Source organism: Erythrolamprus reginae, chromosome 3 (genome assembly GCF_031021105.1).
Source record: "Erythrolamprus reginae isolate rEryReg1 chromosome 3, rEryReg1.hap1, whole genome shotgun sequence".
NCBI classification, from domain to species: Eukaryota; Metazoa; Chordata; class Lepidosauria; order Squamata; family Dipsadidae; genus Erythrolamprus; species Erythrolamprus reginae.
In genome coordinates, this window is record NC_091952.1 from 213,680,969 (window position 1) to 213,704,209 (window position 23,241).

Here is a 23,241-nt window from a genome sequence, read left to right on the forward strand (position 1 = left end):
TTATCAAGATTGGTGCACTGTTTCAGCTGTTTTACTTTACAAGCATATTCTTCCTTTTTTATAGCTGCGTGTTTATAGTGATGCATTCTTATCTACATAAAAAATTCTGTAGGAGTTTTTTTAATTATACAGTAGAAACATCTGTTAATTTATGTTTTCTTTTAAAAGAGAAAAGAAATAAAGCTACTTCCCACTCATTCCTACTCCCATTATAAACACAATAGTGTATTTGTCTCAACTCAAAGGTTTTGTGCCACACAAAAGGCGTATTGCTACCCAGAGGTGGGTTCATCCCGGTTTGGACCGGTTCACCCAAAACGGTAGCGACCTGCTGCCGATGTCACCCGATTTGGTCAATGCCATGGGTGCTGCCACTTTTTTTTTTAAATGTGATTGTAGGGGGGGTGGGGGTGTTTCCATATTGCTTTCTTCTGCACATGCAGATCTGGCTCTCTGTGGGCTTCTCTCCTGCTCACGGGCTTATAGGGACCTTTATTCCTTCTGCTAATTTGCAGGAATGAACCCACATGCAAGAGAGCAAGAGGTTCTGTTTTACTTTAAATTCTAAATAATTAAAAACCTTAGTCTTAAATATAATTTCCCTTCTAGCAGAACCATTCAGAACTGAAAAAGGCATTGGTTTTCATGTCTACCTCTCACTTACTTTTTTCCAAAGTTTATTTCCTGCAAGGAGTTGTCTTGAAAGCATTAGACATTATTTGTTCAGTTTTTTTCCAAACATTAAGGTACAGAGTGCTCAAGGTCTATCTGTTATTTGAACATCTAAAGTAGAAAATTCCCATGGTGTCCTTTACCAACAAGACATAAAATAACTAATAATTTACTGCTCCTTGTGATACCCAAACTGCACTGTTTATGGCAGACTCCTCAGTCTGCATCAATAATTCAAATGGAACTGTTCACGCATGTTATATCTTCAACTAATTTTTGGATATAATTTTTTGAAGCATAAATTGTTAGTCCGAAGCCAAATGTTATAGTATGGAGCTATATTGTTTTATTTAATTTACTTTCAGCCACTTGAGTTCAATTTTACACAAGAAATATGTCTCAGCTATAAGGTTTATAACATTATTGTGGCTTAGTTTGACAATTTTCTTTCTTATTTCTTATAATGTAAAAAAAAAAGATATCTTAAGCTTAGTTACAAAACTGGTTCAGTTTAACAAAAATACTTATTTTCCACAGATAAACTGTTGAGTAAAACATACATACATATTTTGCATGAATTCCCTTTCATTGTAACAAACATATGAAAGTAATTAAACAATGTTTAGTGTCATATCCAATCCTCCAAAAATGACAACGCATTCCTTTGTTCCAGGAGTGACACTGCTGAAAAATAAATAAAGGGAACACTCAAATAACACATCCTAGATCTGAATGAATGAAATATTTTCAGTGAATACTCTGTTCTGTACAAATTTGAATGTGCTGACAACAAAATAAAATTGATTGTCAATCAGTATTGCTTCCTAAGTGGACAGTTTGATTTCACAGAAGTTTGATTTACTTGGAGTTATATTTTGTTGTTTAAGTATTCCCTTTATTTTTTTGAGCAGTATATTTCCCCTACTGGTTCTTGGGCATGGTTTGGTAGGTGTGGCCAAGCCAAACCCACATAACTAATATAAAAATTCAGCCAAGTTTTCTAGTGTTGAACCTGGCTTCTTCTCAGCTTCTCATGTTTGCTCTATGTGTATGGGCCCAAGAAACAGGAGAGAATACGTGAGTGGGAGGGGAGGAGCAGGGAGGGGCCCATCAGTGGTGCAATTTTCTGGTTCTCCAAACTGTGCATAATCGCCACCACCGCTTCAGTAGAAAGTGTCCAAACCTGCTGAATTTAACCCCTGCTTTGATCCCTTTGCCATGTTTCTATATCAAAGTTTCAATACAGGAAAAACTGATTTTAAGAACTTTGCAGAAGTCAGGAGAATAGTTAACAAAGAAATAAAGCTGAAAAACCAGCATTGCCTTCTCAAATTCATGTTTTGAATTATTATTTATTATTTTGAATTATTTTTTAATAGTTATATCAGGAGTATTATATACATCATACTGTCTTGGAAAGATATTTTTTACTTAACAAACTGCAGCAAATTCTGTTCAATTTTACTGGAACAAGTAAGTCAGATACCTCTACCAGTATAAATATAGTATGCAAATATTGTAATATTACAATTATTCTTTAAAAGGTGGCTAGTAAACAATAGCATAAGTTATTGGCTGAAATATTAGTCAATATTTAAAGCTTTTAAAATTAATGTAATAGTCCAGATTAAAGATCCAAAATCAATTGTTGTATAGTTCTTTAGTAGGATCAACTGAAATAGCATAAGTTTATGAAAGTATTGAGTTCTTCAGAATATTTCATTAAGCAGGTTGATATAAATATTTGTAGATAAAATAATACAAATGTGATAAATGGTTCTTGAAATATCATGACAGCATTTTAAATGTATGGCATTGTACATGATGACATTTTAGATATTGAATAATTTGACTATAATGTACAGATAGATAAACCAATACTATTTCCATATATAGTAGATAATTTATTTTTACTCCTAATTTTCTCAATATCAACATTATAATTAAAAATTCAGTTTAGATAATAAACTTTATAGAAACAGAATTCACAAAAAGACAGTGAAATAAAAACCTGAAATTGAGGCCACATTTCTATACCTTAAATATATACTTTTTAATAAAACAGCACCTGGCTTCATGCAAAAAAAGCTGTGATCATACTGTGTTTATGATTTCTAATTTAATATAGCAATTTTACTTTTGGTGTTTTTCTAACCCAATGAAAGCGAGATTTTGATCATGTAAACCTGAGCAGCATCTAAACCACGATACAAAAAAATTGTTAGCAATAATATGAAACTTTAATGTTATTTTATTATCTCCAAACTGATCCTAAATTTTCTGCAAGAATGTGGGATCAACTCCTCTTCTAATTTCATAATTCTAAGGCCCTAACTCCTCTAACTCCTCTTCTAATTTCATAATTCTAAGGCCCTGATTTCATAATTCTAAGGCCATAATTCTAAGGCCCAACAAAGTAAAATTGATTGTCAATCAGTATTGCTTTCTAAGTGGACAGTTTGATTTCACAGAAGTTTGATTTACTTGGAGTTATATTCTAAGGCCCATTGCAAACTGAAGTTTTAAAGTTGCCAAGTTTGAAGTCCTCTGAAATATTGGTTAGAATAGGATAGAACTCTTTATTGGCCATTATGTGATTAGACACACAACGAATTTGTCTTGGTGCATATGTTATCAGTGTACATGAAAGAAAAAGATACATTTGTCAAGAATCATGTGGCGCAACAATGATTGTCATAGGGGTCAAATAAGCAATGAAGAAACAATCAATATTAATAAAAATCTTAGGATACAAGAAACAAGTTACAGTCATATAGTCAGTCATACAGTCCTAAGTGGGAGGAAAAGGATGATAGAAATGATGAGAAAAAACTAGTAGAAATAGAAGTGCAGACCTAGTAAAAAGTTGACAGTGTTGAGGGAATTATTTGTTTAGTAGAGTGATGGCGGGGAAAAACTGTTCTTGTGTCTAGCTATCTTGGTATGCAGTGACATTTTGAGGGTAGGGGTTGAACCAATTTGTGTCCAGGATATGTCGGGTTAGTAAATATTTACACAGCCCTCTTTTTGACTCGTACAGTATACAGGTCCTCAGTGGAAGGCAGGTTGGCAGCAAATGTTTTTTCTGCAGTTCTGATTGTCCTCTGAAGTCTCTGTTGGTCTTGTTGGGATGCAGCACCAAACCAGACAGTTATAGAGGTGCAGATGACACACTCAATGATTCCTCTGTAGAACTGTATCAGCAGCTCCTTGGGCAGTTTGAGCTTCCTGGGTTGGCGCAGAAAGAACTGTTAGCTCACTGTTACCCAAATCTATCTACAGATTTATTTTTTGATTTGATTTGATTTGATTTGATTTGATTCGATTCGATTCGATTCGATTTGTATGCCGCCCCTCTCCAAAGACTCGCTAGATACCAGCTAGCATCCACTGTCATGGTGAAAATGCAAATCTGTGTTGTAGTCCAGTTAGATAATAATGTAGTAATAAGTTTACTTTAGAAAGTTCTTTTTCTTAGCTGTACTGTACAAGCAGTTTTCAGCAGAGGTATTGATGCTGTATCCCTATAGATTTAGACTGAATTTATATATTTAAAACATCCTGGAATAATTTTATGCAAAAATAAGGGATAGGGTCAGACCTTACATCATTATAATTCAAGCTACTATATGAATTATAGATCCTCAGAATCTTTTCTATGAGATGAATGCAAAGTGGCTAAAAGGCCATTCCAAAAATAGAGATGCCCCCAAGCTACTGACTGCTTCATGAGGAAAGTTAATGTCATGGTTTATAGTTTTTTGAACTACAGAATCATCAATCAGTCATTGCACTTGATCTCCGGTATCATTATTTATTTGCATTTTCTATTTTATTTTGAAGATTTTCTTCAATATATAAATGTTTACATTCTTCATCTGTCATTCTTCTTCACTATTAAATTAACCTAATGGTTAATTATTGGTTCCTAAGCAAAAAGATTAAATATCACAAGTACTGTACATGAAGGAAGCATACAGTGCAGTAGCCCAAGGTCTGTCTTAAGCCAGTACTTTTCATCATTTTCATAAGTTATTTGGAGGAGGAAATAGAAGGAGAACTCATCAAATTTGGAGTCAGTTCCAAACTGGGGGAAATAGCCAATGCCTTAGAAGTTAGGCCCAAGATTCAGAAAGCTCTTGACCTACCTAATAAAATGCATTTGATTGGTGAGAAAAGTAAGATCTTGTATTTAGACAAGAAAAACCAAATGTCTGTCTGTCTGTCTGTCTATCTATCTTATTATACTTATTATATTTATATGTAAAATAGTATTTCAAGTGCAGCAACTATGGAAGGGATCTAGGTTTCCTACTGGACAGCCACTTAAGTATCAGGCAGCAGTATGCTGTATCTATTAAAAAAGTCAATGCAGTTATAGTCCAGATATCTTCAAGTTGTCAAGGTTGGGAAACACTGGACTAGAGGATTCCAAGGTCTCTTCTACTTCTATTATTGTTATCCTGTTATCATAGATACGCGCAATTTACCTCAGAAGACCTGAGGGAGTGGGTTGGGAATAGATTATTTTGTAAGTCTACCTATGTCATTCCTAAGAATAAGTTCTAAGTTGTTTCCAAATAATCGATTTAATAAAAATGATATTTTATTTCCATATTCTCATCACCTTTGTCTGGTCCTAAGACTATTTGCCTACAAATCTGGATAACTTCATTACCCAACATTCACATTTAAAAGTGCAAAGTGCAAAAAGTGTTTATCACTTTTAAAAAGTGCAGATCTCCATTACTTTAAAAACCTTCATAAATAAGAATAGTTATCTACTAACATTTTATATTTCAAATTTCTGTGTTAATTAGCCTTTTGGAATCATGGATATTTATCTGATGTAATTGGTAAAAAGGTAATTGAACGATCTGAGTTTCTCCTGAATGTTTAAAAATAAATTCAAAATCTTTTTATTCTAGAGTTAAGTGTCCACTTTAATGAAGGTTAACCTTTTATATGTCACAAGATGTTTTAAAAATAATATAATCCTTAATTTTCACTTTTTAACTGGAATAATTATTTTATGCTGCAAATCTTTCTGATTTGAAGAAAATGATAACAGATAAATTCTCATTCTCCTTTGTAGAATCTCTGACAAACAATCTTTATTTTCCATTTGATAAATAAATGTCAAATAATAGAATATTTCTCCTGATGTGTCAACTGATAGATTTCTTTGCTGTCCATTTATTTGCTGTGTAAATGTAGAGATATTTTATGTTGTGTGAAATAGATTTTATCTATTCAAGAACTGTAGCGGTGCAGGAGTTAGAATGGAATACTACAGCCTAACTCACTGCTCACTCCAGGAGTTTGATTCTGAACAGCTCAAGGTTGATTCAGCCTTCCACCTTGTGGGGTCAGTAAAATGAGGACCCAGATTGTTGGGAACAATATGCTGACTGTGTAAACTACTTAGAGAGGGCTGAAAAGCACTACAAAGTGGTTATGCTATTGCAGTTATGAAACAGTTATGCTATTGCTATCATATGTGTGGCTATTTCAATGTTCTCTTCTTCTGTCACTGTGCTTAAATATAATGTACTTATATTGAAACACTTATAGACTATGAGAATAGAAACCATTTCCCATAGAAATTTTCTGTATTGATCAAATGTCTGCACTAGTTTGTGTTCTGCCTTATGGTACAGAAAATATGTATTTATTTATTGGTTTATATAATGCCCAACTCACAAAAATGTAATTGTGGGTGGCTTTCAACATGAAAAAACAAAATTATAGAATCCCTAGGAAAAAAACAACTAACAGTAAGCCACATTATATATTTCACGTGGAGATAGTGAAGTTCAGAATAAATAAAACCCATGTGGTTTTCAGTTCAGGAAAGCACTTGAAAGATAATAGAAATGTTTGAATAATTTCTTGGTCCTTGAAGAGCATCTCCAATTTATTTTCAGGTGCATCTAAAACTGACTACATGGTCAAACTTAGAATCCATAATACAATTTATATATGATACATCATGTATATGGAATGAGTATATGGACTATGGATATGTTTTTTACAAAACGTCTATTCCAGATTAGGATGGTGAATCCTAATCGTTACTGAGTGTTAATAAAGAAACAAAAATGTCAGAATATTTTCAATCCTATCAATTTATTTAGTGGTCACTACATTATGACTATACTTTTATATAAGTAACTAAAATTATATTGCAGTCAGTAGGAACCACAGAGCCTATTTCATGGGCTTTTACAAGAAAAACTAAGCAAATGATACTCTTATAAGGTGGGAGGACAAGGTAGTGTTAATGGCATAACCATGCATTGTTAAATGATGAGTGTCTAATGACTCAATCTATCATTCTAATGAGGCCATCTGATCTCAACATTGCTTTTGGAAGACTCATTGGGCTTTATTCCAGCGGATCTTCATATTCTATCCTTTGTATAACATCTATGAAATATTGAATATTGCAACATGTAAAAGCAATTCAAATAGCCAGCTCATAAAGGTGAGGGAAGAAAAATAGAAAGCAAAAAATAATGAACATGCAAAACTTAATATCCACAATAAGTAGCAAAGAAAAATAATAATCTAGAGGATGGTGTATAGTGTTGTGGCGGATGCAGAGAAAGAACATGGACACACAAATAGCTAAATCAGCCGGCAGTGCAAGGAGGAAATTTATGAAGAAAGAGTCAAAGGCTGGGTACCAGCAATTTGAACAAAAAGAGCTTTTTCCTCCTCCTTATGGAGTACCTAAAATCAAAGGAAACCAGGTCCAATTTACAGGTATTGTAAGACTGGACCATAGCATTATACTGTTGTGGTTGGCTCGCAGCCAGGCTCTCTGGCCACAGACTTTGAGCTTGATGATCCGGGGCCCTCTGGGCACGTCTGGCCTGTGTGGCTGCAATGGGGAGGCCGAGAACAAGCCAGAGGTGAGGAGCCTACAGAGGCTATAGATCTCCCAGCTGGGATGTGCAGCCTTCAGGTGGGGATTTGCAGCCCCCAACTGGGGCTTTGCCAGGGTCTGAGGATGAGGAAATAAGGGACCTGGGTCAGAAGAATGAGGTACAGACAGGACCAGTTGAGGAAGATCAGGAAAAAGAAGTAAGCACACCTGTGCATAGTCAACACTCCCCAAGAGTATTTAAGGGGAGAGGTTTTGAGAGTGCTCTTTGCAAGCAGTCAATGTTCGAGACTTCAGAAGAGAAACAGCCTGTGAAGGGTATTCTGTCTGACAAACTTGGATTAATTATAGGGTTAAATTCTTGTGAGTGACTGTCGGCTGAGAAGTAAGAGTGTGGGGGTCATTCTCTTATCAATTCGGCCTCATGCCTAGATTTTGGCAAAGGCAGAAACTTTGTTTAATGCAGCATTTGTGAAGCAATAGACGTCTCATAAAAATAACTTTGTTTTAAAAACCTGTGTGTGTTTGAGTTTACATTTTGGGGGATAATTATTGGCTGCTGCTTTTCAGGACAGGACATATACCAGTATGTAATATTTCAGGTTCTTTTAACCCACTGGACATATTTTGTCCCTGTCTCATTGATTTCCTGCTTTTATTATGGTTTAATATGCTATCTCTACACTGACATTAATCCTGGACAAAATGAGCTGCACATTAGAATTTGAAAATATGAAATAATCTATTTGTAATTTTGCCCTAATGCTAACCTTCCTTGATTTGCAGACAAAAGTGTTGAGGTAGTAAGGAATAATTGGAATTCTTTAGATGCTTTCAGTAATTCATGGGAGAAGAACATTGTATGTTTCCTTTCAGAATTATCTTGGATATTCTGTATATTATCAAATTTGCTAAATGTTGGCAGAACTCACTGTGTTTCCAGAAAGAGATGAAATATTTTGTCTGTGCTCATTTTATTATTCAGTTAATACTTTATTGCCATGTTTGGAAATATTGAAATACAGTAGTATCTCTAGATACGAGCTGCTCCACATGTGAGTATTCCAAGTTACGAGCCGAGACGCGAGCAAAATTTCTGTTCGACACCCAAGCTCAAATTTGGGATACGAGCCGAGCTTCCACTAGGTGGCACAAGAATTCCATGCTTCCAGTTATCTCGGTGTGAAAAAGAAAGTCTAAAGGCATTTGTTCGAGATGCGAGTTGATCGACATACGAGCTTGGGTCTGGAACGAATTAGACTCTTATGTCGAGGTACCACTGTACCTGCCTAGTTATAAGAACATGTGACATTTCCAAAAAAAGGGATTGATCAGATACTTTTTACAGGCAATTTTCATCTCCATTGTTTTAAACTGTACTGTGGCAGTATTTATTTCCTTTGGAATACAGTGGAACCCCGACATAAGAGCTGCTCTACTTAAGAGCAACTCGAGATAAGAGCTGGGAGGGGAGAGATATTTTTGTTCTACTTACAAGCCCAAATTCGAGATACAAGCGCCAAGGAGCTGTCTCCTGAAGCCAAACGCTAACTTCTGCGTTCGGCTTCAGGAGACAGCTGCGAAGCGGCGCGCGTGTTTTAAAAGGTTGCAGCCGGCCTGGGGGGCTCGGGGGGGTGCTTGCAGCTTTCTTTCTTGCTCTTTTTCTTTCTCTCTTTTACCTTCCCTTCCTCTATTTCTTCTTTTCTTTCTCCTTCCCACCTTCTTCCCTCCCTCCTTTCACTCATTCCTCTCTTACTCTCCCCTTTCATAAGTTTCCTTGCTTCCTTCCTCTGTTCCTGTCCCTTCCCCCTTTCTTTCTTTCTTTCTTTCTTTCTTTCTTTCTTTCTCTTTTTCTTTCTCTTTTACCTTCCCTTCCTCTATTTCTTCTTTTCTTTCTCCTTCCCACCTTCTTCCCTCCCTCCCTCCCTTCACTCATTCATCTCTTACTCTCCCCTTTCATAAGTTTCCTTGCTTCCTTCCTCTGTTCCTGTCCCTTCCCTCTTTCCTTCCTTCCTTCCCACCCTCCGTCCATTCATTCACCCATTCCTCTCTTGATCGCTTAAAGCCGGTCCCTGGTGCAAAAAGGGTTGGGGACCTCTGTCCTACAGGATTGGGTGGCAGAGAAGTTGAACATATGTAAATTTAAAAGTTTAAGAAAGTTTACAAGTTAAGTGAAAGAAACTTCATTATTCATTTATATGTACATGTACATTTCTTCATTAAAAAACATGTCTTTCTGCATAATTTAGACTAACTTTGTGAGTTTTTTGAGGGCTGGAACCAATTAAAATTATTTACATTAATTCCTATGGGGAAAAGTCGTTCGAGATAAGAGCTGCTCGACTTAAGAGCCCAGGTCCGGAACGAATTAAACTCGTATCTCGAGGTACCACTGTATATTTTTTCATATTAAATTATTAAAATTATATTTTAAAATTGCCTTATTTTGTTTTGTTTACTAGGAAACAGATCTCATGACCTTTAACATCTCAATGCATCGATCTTGGTGGCGAGAACATGGGCCGGGATGCATACGAAGAGTGGTGCGCCCTTCAGCTCCCGGCATCGTAGATGATATTTCCTATGTCTCTGTGACAGGTTGCATAATTGACTTTCAGTACCTAGAGGTCATTCATAGTGCCATCCAAATTCTACTCTCCGTAAGTCCATATTTACTTTTATGGACATTTTTATTTTGACATCTTTTCCTCTATACTCCCACTGCTGCTTTTTGGGGGGAGTGTGCCACTTTTACCTATTCAGCCACATTAAAAAAGACAAGAATTATATGTGTTTTGCATATATAATTTGATATGAACTGTGTTTTAAATTTTTGTGCTTTTTGATCAAAATTCAGAAATATTTTTCCAAGTTCTTTCCCCCCCACACACACACACTACGTATGAATAATATACACTGCTCAAAAAAAAATAAAGGGAACACTTAAACAAAACAATATAATTCCAAGTAAATCAAACTTCTGTGAAATCAAACTGTCCACTTAGGAAGCAACACTGATTGACAATCAATTCCACATGCTATTGTGCACATTCAGCTTTGTACAGAACGAAGTATTCAATGAGAATATTTCATTCATCCAGATCGAGGATGTGCTATTTGAGTGTTCCCTTTGTTTTTTTGAGCAGTATACATCATCACCTGGCCATTTTATAGCCTCCAAGACATATCTTGCCCTTTGACTGTTCCTGTCCAGCCTGCATGGGTCAATTGGAAATTACATATCATATGTAAATAAGTGTACATCATGCACACAATACAATTGTGTTGTTTTTATTTTGAAGGTAACTTTATTTACTTGTGCGCATGTCTGTCTGTCTGCACACCTTCACAGCTGTATTGGTTCAGCCCTCCAAAACAGTCAGAATTTCTAATGTGGCCTTTAGGAAAATTAATTGGCCGCTCCTGGTATATAGATTTTTAAAAAATAGCTCTATTATTTAGATTCTTTCTCAATGCCAAATATGCTCATAGAAGAGGCTTATTAATGTAGACGTTTTTTAGTTTTTGTTTCATATGTTAAGAAAATATATGAAACTTGTTAGGAAACTTTCTTTTCCCTAGACACCAAATTTTAATATAATTCCATCAGTAGAACCATTAAAGAATTTGCATATTGAACATACATATCTGGCTGTCCAGTGATATAAAAAGGCAATGTTTCATGCATCTATAGAATAACCTGCACAATGCATTCTACTTAAATTATCCTTTGCCTCAACTACATATTGACTATGCTGAGCTGTTTCAGGAATACAAGACTAATGCCTAATACCACCTGCAGATAAATTTTCTATGGAATGTCTATGGAAATTCAACAAAGTTGTAGTTGTGACCATAGTTCCCTCCTAGCTGAGCAGTGAGCAATCGCTCACTTAAAAATCATCATCAACTCAGAGTTTTTCAAACCTGCCCAGAAGCTGAGAGGGAAAGAGTGAGAGGGAAGGAGAGAGAGAGGAAGAGAGGAAGAGAGAGAAACAGATAGAAAAAAGAGAGGAAGGAAAAGAGAAAGAAAAAGAATGGGAGTAAGGAAGAGAGAAAGAAAATCAAAATCTAGTTTGAAACTAGCTCAACTATTTAAGTGGCATTTTGATATTGATAGAGTTGCCCTATTATGAGCTCACTGTTATAGACACACAGTACAGTATTTTATTTTGAAATTCTCTGAGGCAAAACAGGGTGGGTTTTTTGTTTGTTTGTTTGTTTGTTTGTTTGTTTGTTTAATATTTCTGTGCCGCCCAGTCCCGAAGGGACTGCCACTCAGACACTATACTTTTCCGCCCCCCCCCCCAAAAAAAATTAGAGGGAACATTGGTTGTGACAGTATATAAAAGCAACAACTCTCATAGCTGTTCTATAGCAAGAAATCATGATTTGTCTCACAATCTAAATATTTGGTATCTTCCCCTGGTAGCAGATTTTGACTGCATTAAATAAGATTTATAGCAATGTAGAGAATATTATTTTAAACACGCTCATACTATGTGTGATTTAAATCAAGGTGTGTGATTTAAACGTTAAATCTAAATTTAGACAGATTAATATTTGTGTTTTCACATGATTCTCTGATCCTTCCTTATTTATACAGATTTGATATAATGTTTATTTGTTTATGAATTCCTCTAATTTGCAAGAAAGTGGAAAATACTATTATAAGTAGTGTAGTAATTAAGAAAACATTATTAAAGGAGTCATTTGGAACATGTAGTTTGTGCAATATGACAATCCATGTTACTTTATCATGCAAATTAAAATAAAGTGTTGTGTTGATTTGCAAATCAATTCATTAGCACAGAGGTCAATGCCCTCACCTATTTTTAAATCTACACAGCTGGAAATCATTAAGCATAAATTCATCTCTTCTCTACATTTTTGCTGGGATGGAAGGGACATTCCTATTTGAGGAAGAGGGTTCAGAATTTAGATTATTAAACGAAAGATTACTAACTCCCAGGGAAATATGGAATGTAGTGTCTAAGACAAGTTTTTGAACTTATAATATATTATTAAAATGGAAAATTCATCCTTATTTATTTTTAAAACAGCATCTTTTAAAAAAATTCCAAGCTTAATTTTAAGGGGAAAACAATCATTATTTCATTGGCTCCTAAAGATATTCAGAAAAATATCTGAAATAACACATCTGCATTATTTTTTAAAATAACAAAATATTTCTCCAGTATCATAGTATAATTGATTGTGTTATGTCTGTTAAAAAGAAATATGGTAAAAATCGCTGATTGGCTTAGATGCGGCTAGATTAAGAATGCCGCCAAAAGTAAACGATTGCCAGAACATTCCCGCGTAAAAGAAAAAGTATAAATAGGGCAACGGATTAGCCGTTGCCCTTGTTGGGATTTGGTTATTAAAGAGAACTGTTCATTGCTACCCTGTGTACAAATAAACTTGTTCGAGTTGAATCTGCCTCCGGCGTGGTGATTTAACAGATTGCACTCCTCTATATTCCCAGGTACTAATTTATTCCATTACTGTATAGGGTTCATCGCTGTTTGGAATTTTAATATGAAGATCTCCCCATGGATCCATTCCTCCTTAGCTACCATATCATTGTTAACCTCTTCACAGTGTCCGTGATTTAATTGATGATATAACCCTTACTGTTTTCAACATATCTGTCAGCTACTGATTATTTAATTTGATGATGAACCATTACATTTTTGTGATTTTAAATACTACTTTATCAAAGGAAAAAATAATTTAAGTACCAGCCATTTAATTAGCAATCTTCAATGGAGCAGCTATTAAAATGAGGAACATGTCAATTATTATAAAATGAAATACTGTATTTCTTCTATGCTCAGGAGACCTATAGTGCTTTTCCAAATTCATAGTTTCAAGAAAAAGGTAGAGTTGCATGTTAAGTCTCCTATATTTAAGAAATTATTTGAGGGTATACTTTACCCTCAAATAATTTTGTTACAGTAAATATAGCAAGAATCAAAGTTAAGAAAATAGTTTAATTAATGTCTCAGACAACTCTTAGATTATGTCCAAGATTAAGAGATGATGAGATAGGATAGGATAGGATAGGATAGGAAATACAGAGTTCCATATTCCAAATACATATTTAGGCCATTCTTTAAAAACACTTACTTTTAATATTTCTTTGGTCTCTTGAAGTTAAAGTGACTATCATACCATATGTCTTAAGTAGAGAATATAGGCAAAGCCCTTTAGCAAACCCCCCCCAAAACAAATAATACAATCATCCACCAGGTTTTCAAAAGGTTGCTCTGATGATGTTTTATATTCACAATTTATTTATAAAAATGGACTTCATTGAAAAATAGATTGTTACTCTTAAAAGTATAATATTGTAAAATTTAAGTACTGACTGGCATATACTCTGTGAGTTATAATTTTTTTTGCAGGTATGAAAGTACAGGTTTACATATACAGCCAGCAGTAAAGGATTGTGTTCACTTGACATTAGATAGTAGAAAAATTAGATAGTAATTCGATTGTGTTCACTTGACATTAGATAGTAGAAAAATTCTATACTGTATAACACATTGTTTAATGCCACCTAAATAATATAAAGGTTGAATTTGGTGGGGGGTTTGCTCTACTAAGCAGCTTTCTTAGAGATGTCTATTATAGCAGCAACTGGGAGTCTCCTAGTTTCATAGTGTAAAGAACAAGGCAAGTCATTTAACTTGGCCTTTTTTGTTCATAGCTACATCTACCTGGAGAGGTTTATACTCTAACATAATTATGCACACTAAACTCAAAAATAATAATAATGCTGCTGACCTTTAATTCTTGAAACCATCCCCAAAGTGTATTATTTATAAAATACATGGCAAATGCCTTATATTTATGCATAAACACATACTAAATTATTTTTAGATCAGCTGGCATTTGCGCTTTTGCTAACTGCAGAAGTAATTTCAGTTTTATTTGAGTTGGCTTATTCAGGTTGAGCAAAAATGAGATGTGCAAAATAAATGGACCTGTTGGGCAGTGATGCAGAAGATAAGACTCTGTTGTCATAATTTGATTAGATTAGATTAGATTTATTCGATTTGTATGCCGCCTCTCTTCGGACTTGAAAACAAAAAGGACTTTCCATTTTTATGAGGCCAGGTTATTAGGATCCTATATAGTAGAATGTAATCAAATATGCTGCATTGTGTCATGCACAAATGTACTAAGATTTGAAACAGAGCGGGGGAGCCAACAATGGAGGACAAGTAGAATAATGGAAGGGAAAGAAGACACTGAGAGCATATGCACCAAAGACAAATTCCTTGTGTGTCCAATCACACTTGGCCAATAAAAGAATTCTATTTCAGCTTCAGGATGTAATGCAGTGTTTTTCAACCATGGTTCTGCCAGAAATCTGACAACACCAAAGGGTTTCTCTGAAGAAAAAAGGTTGAAAAACATCCTTTAGTTACTAATTACAAATGGAATTGATATGATATATTGCAATCATATATAAGAAATTATTCAATATCAAAACTGACAGTGAACATAAAATATTAATAATATACACTACAGTAATACCTCGTCTTACGAACCTAATTGGTTCCTGGGGGAGGTTCCTAAGGCAAAAAGTTTGTAAGACGAAACATTGTTTCCCATAGGAAACAATGTAAAATGAATTAATGTGTGCAAGGAAAAAAAAATGCAAAAAACCCACCGCCACCCGGCTGTCACCTTTTGAAACAGCCGGGCGCTTCTCAGTGTTCTCCCAATGCCAAACCCAGAAGTTCGGCAAAAGTTCGGGTTTGGGTGGCCTCCGAGAAGCCCCGCCACCCGGCTGTCACCTTTTGAAACAGCCAGGGGGCTTTTCGGCGGCCTCCCGAACACCGAACCCGGAAGTTCAGGTTTGGCGTTCGGATTCAGGAGGACTATCAAGTTCTTTCCAAGTACAGTATCTGGGATAGGCAGATCTGGATGTTTGATAGTATTGCAGATATTGTTGCCGGATGGCTCATTATTTCATTTACTTACTTACCGGATTTATATGCCATCCCACTCTAAGAACATTAGTCATAGATCTGAGAATCAGAGCTCAATCATAAATATCATCAGTTATCATGAGTAAATGTAAATGTATACATAAAAATTATGTATAGATGGCATATAATTGTGGTCTAGATTGCCTAACAATCAAGATTGTGAGATTGCCTCACAATCAAGAGGTTGTGAGTTCAATCCTAAAAAGAGGCAGATATAGGGTCTCTTTCTTGGGCAGGGGGTTGGACTAGATGACCTACAAGGTCCCTTCCAATTCTGTTAATCTGTAAAGCAAGTTCCCCAAGTCTAAATTTCAATCAATAGCCACTGAGTAGCAGAATTAGTTTGAGAAGATGATAAGAAGAAGAGATGTTTAATGTTCTCTTCCCTCCATATTATCATCTTTGACACTAGTATTCTTTCCAAAAAGGAAACTTTTATTAATTTCAGCATGTTACCCTGAATTTCATTAAAAAAGGACAGAATACAAATGGGTACAGTAAATTTTATAAGTACCATTGATTTGACAACTTTGCTCCAATTAAGAGGATTTAAGTAGTTGACATTTATTCTGTACTGGTAAAAGTGGAAAAGTAGCAAAAATGGAAGCCTGTTAAATCTAATAAACCTATAGGAACTATATCTTCTCTGTAGAGAGTGATAATTTAATTCAGAAATTGTCACACATCTGAAAGACTCAAACTGGAGGGAGGGATTGGCCATGAAACAATTCTGAGTGTACAAAGAAGGCTGATCTTTGGAAAGCACCTCTTTACTTTAAATGTTGTCTTCTGTTGCCAGCTGTATATCTGTGATAGGAGACAAAAAATCTTGGAAGTGAATCAAAGTTCTTAAGCATATTCAGATAGGAAGAAATGGTTCTTGACATTGACCCTAAACTGCTTAGGCCAGAGGTCCCCAAATTTGGCAAGTTTAAGACTTGTTGAAGTACACAAGTCTTAAACTTGCCAAATTTGGGGACCCCTGGCTTAGGCTGTGAAACTTACAAAATTGTACTGAGCCTAGAGATAAATTGGTAGTCAAACAGTGGTGAAATGCTCCTAGTTCAGTCATCAGAGAGTTGGTCATAAAGGCAGCATGAGGCTCTGCCCACCCGCCCGGATGCTGCTATTTGGGTTCTTTTACCCTTTGTGCATAGAACCCTTGAAAAGTCCAAAGATATTTCACCAGAAGAGCCCTTCACTCCTCCACTCGAAACAGAATACCCTACAAAAATAGACTAACAATCCTGGGTCTAGAAAGCTTAGAACTACAGCGCCTAAAACACAATTTAAGTATTGCCCACAAGATCATATGCTGCAACGTCCTACCGGTCAGTGACTACTTCAGCTTCAACCGCAACAACACAAGAGCACGCAACAGATTCAAACTTAATATTAACCACTCCAAACTTGACTGTAAAAAATATGACTTTAACAATCGAGTTGTCGAAGCGTGGAACTCATTACTGGACTCAATAGTGTCAACCCCTAACCCCCAACATTTCTCCCTTAGACTCTCCACGATTGACCTCTCCAGGTTCCTAAGAGGCCAATAAGGGGCCTACATAAGTGCACTAGTATGCCTTTCGTCCCCTGTCCAATTGTCTTTCCTTTATCTCATATATCATATATATTTTCTTTCTTTCATATATTTTCTCCTCTATTTTTACATATTATCTTTATATATATTACTTCATGTCTATTCTCTTCCATATGTATTGTGTATTGGACAAATGAATAAATAAAATAAATAAATAAAATAGAACACTTTGTGCATGCCAGAAGTTTAAAAACCCAAATGGCGGCATCCAGGTGGGTAGACAGAACCTCGCACTGCCTTTGCGACAGGCTCTGCAATAACCAATAGCCATGTGCAAAACGGGAGCATTTCGCCCTTGTAGTCAAAAGCAAAAATAAAATTGACATGTTGTGATCTCTTCTGCTAAGCCCAATAGAATTCTTTCTATAGCCTCTTAAACCATCACTGGCTACTTTCAGACATTAAAAGAGTTAAATTTGCTTGCTTGCTCACTAGAAGCTTCCCTATAATTGTAGACATGAAGCCTTTTTCCTGCAGACGTTTTCCTTAAAGCTAGAGGACACGAGAAACATTGGTGACCAGCCATGATAATTTCAATAAGAGAACTTGAATAAGGAATATTCTTAAATTTTGAATGTCCAAATAAAGGTTATAAGGGACTCATATCTCTTAAGCACACTTTGCCCTGATAGATTTCAAATTTTATTCCCAAATGTGCATTCTGCTTCTTAAAAATACACTGCTCAAAAAAATAAAGGGAACACTTAAAAAACAGAATATAACTTAAAGTAAATCAAACTTCTGTGAAATCAAACTGTCCACTTAGGAAGCAACACTGATTGACAATCAATTTCACATGCTGCTGTGCAAATGGAATAGTTGTGCAAATGAAATATTCAGTGAGAATATTTCATTCATTCAGATCTAGGATGTGTTGTTCGACTGTTCCCTTTATTTTTTTTGAGCAGTATATAAAGATAGAAACATAGAAACATAGAAGTCTGACGGCAGAAAAAGACCTCATGGTCCATCTAGTCTGCCCTTATACTATTTTCTGTATTTTATCTTAGGATGGATATATGTTTATCCCAGGCATGTTTAAATTCAGTTACTGTGGATTTATCTACCACGTCTGCTGGAAGTTTGTTCCAAGGATCTACTACTCTTTCAGTAAAATAATATTTTCTCATGTTGCTTTTGATCTTTCCCCCAACTAACTTCAGATTGTGTCCCCTTGTTCTTGTGTTCACTTTCCTATTAAAAACACTTCCCTCCTGAACCTTATTTAACCCTTTAATATATTTAAATGTTTCGATCATGTCCCCCCTTTTCCTTCTGTCCTCCAGACTATACAGATTGAGTGTGTTTTTCTAAAAAAAATATGTTCACTACATTTTCCTTTATTACAGTGTCAGATATTTGTTAAGAACTTTTCCCCCATCTATTCTGAACACTTTTAATTATGCCTGACATTTCTGAAATAATACCAGAATATTAATAACCACTGTCATTTTTCACATGAACAAAAAGATATAACTAATGAAGTGCTTTCATTAAGAAATTGCTCAGGCCTCTTGATTGAACCATCCTATACCCATTGGGAATTCTTTCATAGCTCCCACTTTAGATATTCTTCTATTACTTTTTTGAAAAATAAAAGTTAGTGTAGAATTCTTGATCATTATCCAATAATGCGATGCCAATTATTATTTTTCTCCAAACTGTTGCTATTTATCAGCTTATGAATTTCTAACATGTGAATCTCAACTTATGTTCAAATAAGCCTACAATAATCACATAATGCATCAGGTCATATGTAATTATGTAATAATTTGCTTCTTTGTTCCTGGCTTAGTGTGATGTCGCTATCATTTCCTTAATACTATAGGTGAATCTTATTAATACTATAGGTGAATCTGGCAACCATGGCCTAACAAACTGGTCTCAGTTCTTATAATGTAGCAGATTCTGACAGTAATCAAATGAAAGAATTCAACTAATCAATTATTAGGAGGATTTGGCCCGCCCTTTTATTATTTAGAATTACCCTGAATATTGAAATTTCTGTCAAGTATGATAGATGAAATTATTTCTATATTAGTTTGTTCAACAATACCATTGACATTCTTAAATTCTCTTTCGAGCGGGTCCAATTATGAGGAATTTTGCCAGGTGATGGGAAGAACATTTTTGATTGGCCTTGCAAATGATTGTGAAACTTAAAGTATTAAAGTATTACATAGGTTATTTGAAAAGAGCCCATGGAGACATCTTCTCTCTGTACCACTCTAACATTTAAAAAATCTAACTCTCAAAAGCTGCTTGAAATTCTTGATGATGAATTTCTCACAGTCACTCATGCCCTCATCACCTCGAGGTTCGACTACTGTAATGCTCTCTACATGGGGCTACCTTTGAAAAGTGTTTGGAAATTTCAGATCGTGCAGAACGCGGCTGCAAGAGGAATCGTGGGCTTCCCTCGATCTGCCCATGTTACTCCAACACTCCGCAGCCTGCATTGCTTGCTGATCAGTTTCCGGTCACAATTCAAAGTGTTGGTTATGACCTCTAAAGCCCTACATGGCATCAGACCAGAATATCTCCAAGACCGCCTTCTGCCGCACAAATCCCAGGGACCGATTAGTTCCCATAGAGTTGGCCTTCTCCGGGTTCCATCGACAAAACAATGTCGCTTGGCGGGACCCAGGGAAAGAGCCTTCTCTGTGGCAGCCCCGGCCCTCTGGAATCAGCTCCCTCAGAGATTAGGACTGCTCCCACCCTCCGCAAACTCTTGAAAACCCACCTATGTCGCCAGGCATGGGGAAATTGATTCCCCCAGCTGTCCCGCATTATGTATGGTTTGCTGAATTGTGTGATTGTTTTTAATAAGGGTTTCTTAATATGTTCTGGTTTTAATATTGGATTTGTAAATTGTACTGTTGTTGGAAGCCGCTCTGAGTCCTTGGAGAGGGGCGGCATATAAATCAAATAAATAATAATAATAATAATAAAAATATTATTGTTAATTGTATTTTTATACTGCTGTAAGCCACCCTGAGTCCTTCAGGATTGGGAGGCATAGAAGTCAAATTAAATAAAGAAATAATAAATAAATATAATAATCATTAATGACATCGAAGTCCTTATTACAGTTTGATATTCTACTTTAGTGAGATATTCAGAAAATGAACTGCTGGATGGGGTTTTTTTGAACAATTTGAATGATATTGATATTTAGAATCGATATTTAGATATTGATATTTAGAAAAACAAAATAAAGTATAATTAAAAGTTCTGCTAAAGAAAATGAATAGGTTACCTGAACAGCATAGTTAGAAAGATAATGATTACCTAATTTTTAAAGACCTTATTATGTTTGGTTAGTGAAATATTTACAATAGGAATCCTCTTTGCAGATCTAAGAAAATAAACCAGGCAAACAAAAAACAAGAGTGAAAAAAAGTTGTAATGACAAAATTATGTTTGCCAAAATATATCCAAGGGATAATAAATGTGAACAAAGGGGGAAAATAACCTGTGACAAGCAAAATCTCTCCTATTAAACTTCAGTGCAGAACTTATTATTAATAAACTCATTTTTCATTTCAATAGACCTTTATAGCTTTAGGGATTCATTATAAGAACCTCTGATACAGACCTGGGTCACCTTCAGAACCTATCTGCAACATAAAGCATTTGTTTGAATGATGAATCTAGACAGCAAGGTAGTTCATCTTTGATTGCAAGAACAAAAAATCCAAAATGGTTATTAAAAAAAGCTAGCACTGAAAATAAAATGTTCTCATTAGTTGTAACATTCTAAAGTCATATATAACATATACATATAACGTACAATTGAAGTCTCTGAAATTCATTAGGTAGTGCAGTCTGACAGAAAGTATTGTTCTAGTGCTGTTCTTGAGCTTTCTACCCACTAGAATTTTTACACTTTAAGTCATCCAATTCATGTTTAAAATGAGAATACTGGTGTGGGTTTGGGTGTGGGTGTAAGGGTGTGTGTTTGTGTGTAAGTGTGTGGCTATGGGTGCATTAAAATATTTAGTTTTTATCAGGATGAAATGCAGAAACATAGAAACATAGAAGTCTGACGGCAGAAAAAGACCTCATGGTCCATCTAGTCTGCCCTTATACTATTTTCTGTATTTTATCTTAGGATGGATATATGTTTATCCCAGGCATGTTTAAATTCAGTTACTGTGGATTTATCTACCACGTCTGCTGGAAGTTTGTTCCAAGGATCTACTACTCTTTCAGTAAAATAATATTTTCTCATGTTGCTTTTGATCTTTCCCCCAACTAACTTCAGATTGTGTCCCCTTGTTCTTGTGTTCACTTTCCTATTAAAAACACTTCCCTCCTGAACCTTACTTAACCCTTTAACATATTTAAATATTTCGATCATGTCCCCCCTTTTCCTTCTGTCCTCCAGACTATACAGATTGAGTTGATTAAGTCTTTCCTGATACATTTTATGCTTAAGACCTTTCACCATTCTTGTAGCCTGTCTTTGGACCCGTTCAATTTTGTCAATATCTTTTTGTAGGTGAGGTCTCCAGAACTGAACACAGTATTCCAAATGTGGTCTCACCAGCACTCTATATAGTGGGATCATAATCTCCCTCTTCCTGCTTGTTATACCTCTAGCTATGCAGCCAAGCATCCTACTTGCCTGACTATCTATCTACCCATCTAGCTAGCTAGCTAGCTAGCAATCATCTATTTTTATACTTTGTATTTTATGTTTATATATTATATACTGTATGTTTTAATATCCTGAGAGTTGCTGTGAAGATAAAATGGTGTTTCATCATCCCTCACAGAGTAGTTATTGTGGGAAAACAGGAGGAGGAAAATGTGTTAGATATGTTTACTGCCTTGAATTATTTGTATAATTCAAATGATAACTATTAAGGTTATGTAGGCATTCCTTTGTTTCTTTAAAAACTGTTTCTAAAATCATGGATATAATAGAAGTTGAATCTGCCATGCAACTAAAATGTCAACCCATGTGTAGTCTGCTTTAAATAATTTATTTGGTGTCTTATTCTTATTCATTATGGCATTTGATAGTTAGTTATGCATCCTATGGAAATTATAAACTTCTAAGCATGCTATCACACATTTTGTAATACATATATTTATCTATCAATCCTCATCTGTTTGCATAGATTGCATATCCATTATGTTATTTTCTTTCAGAAAAAACAACGCTACGCACAGGGAAGATGATTTTTAAAAAATAGAAAAGTAATATCACAGCATGCTATTCAATGCAATTTCTGTAAAGTATTTGATTTGATTCAACATAATCCATGTTAATATACTTATATATATATATACTAATATACTGTAGAAAAAATAAATAGATGTTTTAGAATCTTTATCCCCATCCTTGAGGAGTTTAGCCTAAGTGTAAACTGTTGAAAGCAAACTTATTTTGGCCAAAATAAGATGGGTGTTCCTTTGAAAGAATCAGGACGATTGGACTTCTAGTTCCTCCTTCAGCAATATCGGAGGCCTGGACCGTGACCTCTGTTCAGGTGCAGGTTGTTTTCTAAACACCATGTGGATAGTTTTTGAACCTTCCCTCTTATGCGCTGTTTTGTCTCCACCTGTAATAAGGTGGTATCATCTGCAAATTTAATAATCACTGTGGATGGGTCAGACAATACATGACCATGTGTATACAGTGAATACACGTAGTGATTGATTACATAATCCTGTGGGGAGCCAGTGCTGAGTTTCAGGAAGGTGGATATGACAACCATCACTGTTTCTAGCCAGTCCCTCAGAAAGTGTTTCATCCAGTCACAGATGGAAGAGAGAAAATCCAAGTCAGTCAAAAAACACTTATTCGGAGAAAGTAACAATGAAAGAGCTTGCAAGCTAGTAAGAACTGGAAACATTGTTAGTACCTCATTAGGGCTGGAAAGAAACATTTGGAGCAAGTAGAGCAATGAAAAAAAGCTTGCAAAGACTTAGAGCTGGAAAAACATTATTTGCAGAGAGTAACAATGAAAGAGCCTGTAAGGTAAGAGCTGGGAAGATCATTAGCACCTAACTGGGGCTGGGAAAAAAGCTTCAAAAAACCCCCTACTTATATACTATATTAT

The 23,241-nt window shown here is 35.4% G+C and overlaps 1 protein-coding gene across 2 annotated transcripts in view; it reads left to right on the forward strand.

The window, feature by feature from the left end:
• NKAIN3 (sodium/potassium transporting ATPase interacting 3) overlaps window positions 1-23,241 on the forward strand; it is a 125,093-nt gene that overhangs the window by 77,171 nt on the left and 24,681 nt on the right. For both annotated transcript variants that reach the window (XM_070749174.1, XM_070749175.1), the window contains exon 4: window positions 10,024-10,221. In XM_070749174.1, the coding sequence (XP_070605275.1) occupies window positions 10,024-10,221 (198 nt within the window). The remainder of the gene's footprint in view (window positions 1-10,023; window positions 10,222-23,241) is intronic.